This window comes from Macrobrachium rosenbergii, chromosome 54 (genome assembly GCF_040412425.1).
Source record: "Macrobrachium rosenbergii isolate ZJJX-2024 chromosome 54, ASM4041242v1, whole genome shotgun sequence".
In the NCBI taxonomy this organism is placed as follows: Eukaryota; Metazoa; Arthropoda; class Malacostraca; order Decapoda; family Palaemonidae; genus Macrobrachium; species Macrobrachium rosenbergii.
Window position 1 is genome coordinate 13,364,361 of NC_089794.1, and position 5,742 is coordinate 13,370,102.

At 37.1% G+C, this 5,742-nt stretch overlaps 1 protein-coding gene across 1 annotated transcript in view; it reads left to right on the forward strand.

The window, feature by feature from the left end:
• Positions 1-428: 428 nt before the first annotated feature.
• The window catches only part of LOC136834760 (uncharacterized), a 9,783-nt gene continuing 4,469 nt past the window's right edge, over positions 429-5,742 (forward strand). Inside the window, exons 1-5 of the mRNA XM_067097371.1 lie at positions 429-491; positions 1,215-1,369; positions 2,683-3,642; positions 4,045-4,534; positions 5,386-5,549. Of these exons, the coding sequence (XP_066953472.1) occupies positions 2,746-3,642; positions 4,045-4,534; positions 5,386-5,549 (1,551 nt within the window). The 5' untranslated portion in view covers positions 429-491; positions 1,215-1,369; positions 2,683-2,745. The remainder of the gene's footprint in view (positions 492-1,214; positions 1,370-2,682; positions 3,643-4,044; positions 4,535-5,385; positions 5,550-5,742) is intronic.

Here is a 5,742-nt window from a genome sequence, read left to right on the forward strand (position 1 = left end):
ATCCAGCAGAGGGGAAAGAAGACAAACAGCCAAAAAAAAAAAAAAAAATCAATACAAAGATAAATTTATTCTTAGCCTCGCTCATGGCCTTCGCTAATGTATATAAAAGCGAAACAAAGATATTTCTAATTTATTTATTTGCAAAATCCTTTTTTTCCTTTATCTTATTTCTTCAATTTATTTGGAAAACAATTACTTCTAATTTACAAGGTTCATTTATCTCTTCTGCTATCATGAAATAATTTTTTTTCCTGACTTAAAATCCTACGTGTTTGTTTTTCATGCATTTTGGAAGTGCTTTGTTTACGTTGCCTTAAATCACAACTTGTTTTCATCAAGTTTATTAATTACCCAGTATCTTTCTAAGAGAGAGAGAGAGAGAGAGAGAATATACGCATTTAATCATTTCTGTTTTTTTTCTTTCACAGCTGAGATGTTTCACTGTTCATGCTAATAATAACCCAATTGTGACGACAACGAGATTGTCATTGGTAAGTTATTCTGTGTTGCCAAATAATGTTAGCTTTTTCTTATGACATGCAAATCTAATTTTTTCTTAATTACTTTATTTTTATTGCCAGTTCCCAATAAAACCCAGTGAGGTGTCATTTGTAGCAAAGTAAGCTTTTTTGACATGCAAATCTAATTACTACCAATACCTAAGATTTTCACTTACAATTAGCTACAAAACAATTTTTTTAGAATAACTGTAATCATACGGAGATTATTTTAAGGTTATATCAGTCATTCATGTTGTTTTTGTATTTTATAGTGAATTTTGTATCTGCATAATGCCATAAGCTGAAATAAAGTACATTATACATGTAGAATATACTATAGACTAATCATATTTTGGCAAACATGCAAAACTATATACTTGAAACTCTAATCATCCTTTGCCATTTATACGCAAGTATTAAGCAAGAATCCACATTTATGTATGTGAGGAATTCTGTATTTATCCACCCCCCCCTAAAAAAATCATTAAAATAAAGCGCTTTCGACCTTTTGCACGACGGTCCTTTCAGACACCAGAAAAGGACTGTCTTGCAATCGGTCGAAAGCTCTTATTTGTAATAATTTTTGTATTTTGATAAATACAGAATTGCCTTTACACATAACTGGATTCTTACTTGATTACTTCCGGTCACAGCATAGTGATTCGCCAAAGATACTTGAGTATTATGCAGTAAACCTCACTGTTCCGATTCCAGGGCTCAAGTTGACCGGCCAGTTCATCGAATTTGAGTGTTGCCAAGCGCGTGTCAAGTTTATCATCAACGTCCCTGTCAGGGTTCGATCTTGGCATCACGTCTGTTTCTCGGTCAACCTTAAGAATCACCGCTATTACTTGGCTTACGATGATATTGTGAGTGCCGTTATCTCCTTAACAGTTTCTTGTCCATTTTTACTGATATATTTATGAAAATTTGGCTACAAGGCCAAGCACTGGGGCCCCTTCAGCCAATCAGTGCTTCAGGTGAAAACAGGGTGTAGGAGTGGTTGGACAGCAAGATGGAAGAAAGGAACAAAGTGGGTGAAGCTAGGGGCGAAGAGACGCCGCAAACAACCTTTAGCGATGCTCACAGTGCACCTCACATGAGGTGCGCTGATGACACCACCCCTTACGGTTTTTATTTTTTTATCTTTAAACAGTTTACATTGTCTTTACAGTTGGAAGTTTGAGTCGAGCTGTGAAAAGAAAGTAATCAGATTTTTTTAATGAGATAATTAACACACTGAGTTATGATCAGTTAAATCTGTAGATTATATGAAGGTTCTTCTGTGAAAACTGGAGCAAACCTCTCAGATCAAAATAATGTCATGTCGATAATTGGACTTGTTATGAAATTGTAAAATGGAGTATAAGTTGAATAACTTGCCGTGATAGTAATAAAATAAAAAAAACAGAATATAAATAGTCAAAATATATGATGTACATAATATATATATATATATATATATATATATATATATATATATATATATATATATATATATATATATATATATATATCTATATATATATATATACCTTCATACAGCAAATATTCTTCTCGACTTTACTCCTTTTAGCAGTTTATAAATTATTTGTGAGCCCCTTAGTATGCTACAGTGAACATATTACCAGTTCCATAAAAATTTAAGGGACCTCCATATTAAATATAAACACTACTGTGGTTCAGAAGGGAGGTAGGATATTGTGGAGTGTAATAATTGCATCTTTTATTCCTTAAAGCAGTTTTTTATAGAAGTAAAAATTGCATAATTTTATTCTATAAAGCAGTTTTTTACAGATGTAAATATTGCATAATTTTATTCTACAAAGCAGTTTTTATATATGTAAAAATTGCATAATTTTATTCTGTAAAGCAGTATTTTACAGATGTAAAAATTGCATCATTTTATTCTATAAAGCATTTTTTTATAGATGTTAAGTGATTTGCTGTACGTTATTTAGTATATTAAGTTTAAATCAGTTAGGTTTTTAGGTTTTGTTTCTGGCCATAATAAATGTTACAAATGTTGCAGGTACAAGGTGCCTTGTGTAAGAATGAAAAAATATAATATCAATTTCAAGAACTAACAGGTATTTATGCTTAACTTGAAGTTAGTTAAAAACAAGTCCTGTGAGGAGCTGCCGAAAATGAGTCCTTACCCTTTTTTTTTTTTTTTTTTAAGTTTTTCGATAGACCAGTGCCTGACACTGGTACGGGACCACTTCGAATTCTTGGGGGCGGCCGGATGGTTATAGCCCAGGAACTGGACTCCCTGGAAGGTGGCCTGAACGTGCGACAGTCCATCCACGGGCACATCGCCCATTTCCAGCTGTTTTCTAAAGCTCTTGACCCTTCCTATCTGAAGATGTATGTGAGCTGTAAGCTTCCGTTTGCTGACGTCAAACCCCTGCTTTCCTTCCAAAACATGAGCAGTTTCGTGGTGCGCGGGTCAACCGAAATATCAGGGATCCCCCTGCCAGAGATATGCAAGAAGGAAAAGGAGACTCTGGTTATGCTGCCGGAAAAGAGGATTTTCAGAACTGCCAGAGACGCCTGCTGGAGGATGAAGAGCGACTTGGCCATTCCAGACACGCACGCCGAGAACACGGAGATGTACGATGCTGTCATCATGTTCGACAAAGAATGCGTCGACGCTTACGGGTCGCTCTACTGGGTGGGCGGGTATGGAAAACTCGACACGGGAAAATGGTACCGGTTCTCCGATAATGCGGAAATCACCTACACCAACTTCGCTCCGGGTTACGAAAACGTGCAGGAGGACAAGAAGTGCCTGACAGTAGGCGGAGAGGTCTTCCCCTACGTCTGGTTTGCTACCAACTGTGAGTACCTGACGTGTCCTCTGTGCAATTTCACGGGCGTGGCTTCCTTCACCGTCAGGGGGCTCTGCAAGGACACTCTCCTCGACAGACAAATGACTATATCAGGCTACAAGAGCAAAAAGCCTCTCTTCGACGGGATGTTCTACACCAGCATCTACTGGAACAACGCTTCCATGTCCTGGAGGCTTAGTAGTCGCATTGACGAGGAACTCCATGGTGAAATGGAAATCTCTATGGAAGACGAATACCCAGTTGGGGTCAAGAAATGGAACATTACTGGTGACAAATGTAAAGTGAACCCGGTAAGTATAACTTGGCGAGAAAAGTCATTTCATTATAAGCGACAGTTGGCAAAAAAAAAAAGTGGTTTAGTTGTGAAATAAGTGACAATTGCCACGAAACGTAATTTAGTCATAGCATAATTATCATTTGACAGGGAAAATGATCTAGCTGCAGCACGATTGCAATTTTGCAAGCAAAATAATCCAATCATATTTTCATTATAACTGACTATTAGTGTAATCTGATTACCTTTAGAGATTCTGAGAAATTTTGTAAAAATCTAGCTTTTGGTAAAGTTACTTAGGTCTTTCAAAACCTTCACTGTGCAATTACTGCCCTTAATTTGACGTTTCATTCCCCTTTGACAACCTTGATTTTCTGGGAAATATTATTTGCTAAGACTGTTCTTAAAATCTATACAGGTGGAAGTGTTAATAACCGCGTGTAACTCCACTGAATACACCTGCGACGACGGCATGTGCATAATGAAACCGCAAAGATGCGACATGACCATAGACTGCCCAGACAAGAGTGACGAGCTGGACTGCAACATCATCATGATTCCTGTGGGCTACTCCACACAGCTACCTCCACCCACAACTGGGGAAGAGCCTCTGGCCATCAAATTCTTCATAGGAATCACCTCTGTCAGGGAGATAAACATATTGGGCTTCCGAATGGCCCTTGACGTTATAATGGAGCTGCGTTGGATTGACCGGAGGCTCAGAATGAAGAACCTGAGGACGAACACTAAGGCTAACAAGGTGCAGGACCCTGAGAGCGTCTGGCAGCCCACCTTGCAGATTGGCGACGGCTCCAGAAGTCTGGCTGACCTGAACCCAAGGTCAAAAACTTTAATGGTCGAGAGGGAGGGTAATCCCATACCAGACGACGAGACAAGAGTTCATGAAGGTAGGGATCTGCAGCAGGTCAAGCAGTGGGAATGCATTTAGTGGAGCACCTTCAGTCTTTTTTCTTGCCTGTGGAGTGGCTTGTCTCTCTGATGTCCCGAAAATTGCTTTTGTCAAGTAATTTATTTTCACCGCATTTCTAACTGATACTGTTGCTTTTTCATGTATATATCTACATATGTGTTTACTGATTTTATATCTAAATGTCTGTTTACTAATCAAAGTTTGGATGCTTCTTTTCTGTTTTGTTATTCTGTCTGCGGGTACTTATTTAGCAAGTTAATGGCCTTTCAGGCTTGTTTCATATGACTACTTGTATATTTTGGGTAATAATAATAATAATAATAATAATAATAATAATAATAATAATAATAATAATAATAATAATAATAATAATAATAATATTCTCATATACCAATATTTCCCAAGTCTTTTCCAGGAACCGTGGTACAGTTAAATCTCATATACCAATATTTCCCAATGTGGTACATCAATATATATTTGATATTATATCTACAGGATATACATCAACATTTTAAATGATATATCTGATATATTGGGTACATCAATTTTTGTCTACGGGTTACATGTGTATTGGGTAAAATTTGCCCATTGGGTATATTTTACCGTTGGGTACATTTAGTCTATTTAGCAGTTCCGTAATACATTACCAGACATACTCGCGCTCTCTCTCTGTATTAAACCATCTTACTTTATGTTTATTTTTCACCAGAAAAACGCAAAAGATCAAAACAACCAAAGGAAAAAGAGTTAATAACACTTACTGAAAACAGCATCAGCAGACTCCCCAGTTAATCATAGTCTAGATTTTAACTACATCCTTTGTTTCAGACGAAATTTACCTGGGCTCAGACAACACAATGTACCTGTTTGAGGTGCACACTATTGGTTTCACCTGTCAGTTTCAGCTACAGAGGTATCCCTTCGACAAACAGCTGTGTTCTCTAACCTTCAGGTTAATTGATGTATCCGCAGATTTCGTGGTTCTGACGCAGGTGAGACCATTACAAAAACAAATAAACAGCGTAGAGCTTTCCTTGTCGTATTAACTTGCAATATTAAGACACATTTCTTTATATTCCTGTTCCTTAGTATTCAGTTCTAGACAGATTCCCTCTCCTGAAGAGTTTAATGTTGCAAAATCTTAGTTTCCATAAAAGTATCGAATCAGATCTATGGGTCAAGGAT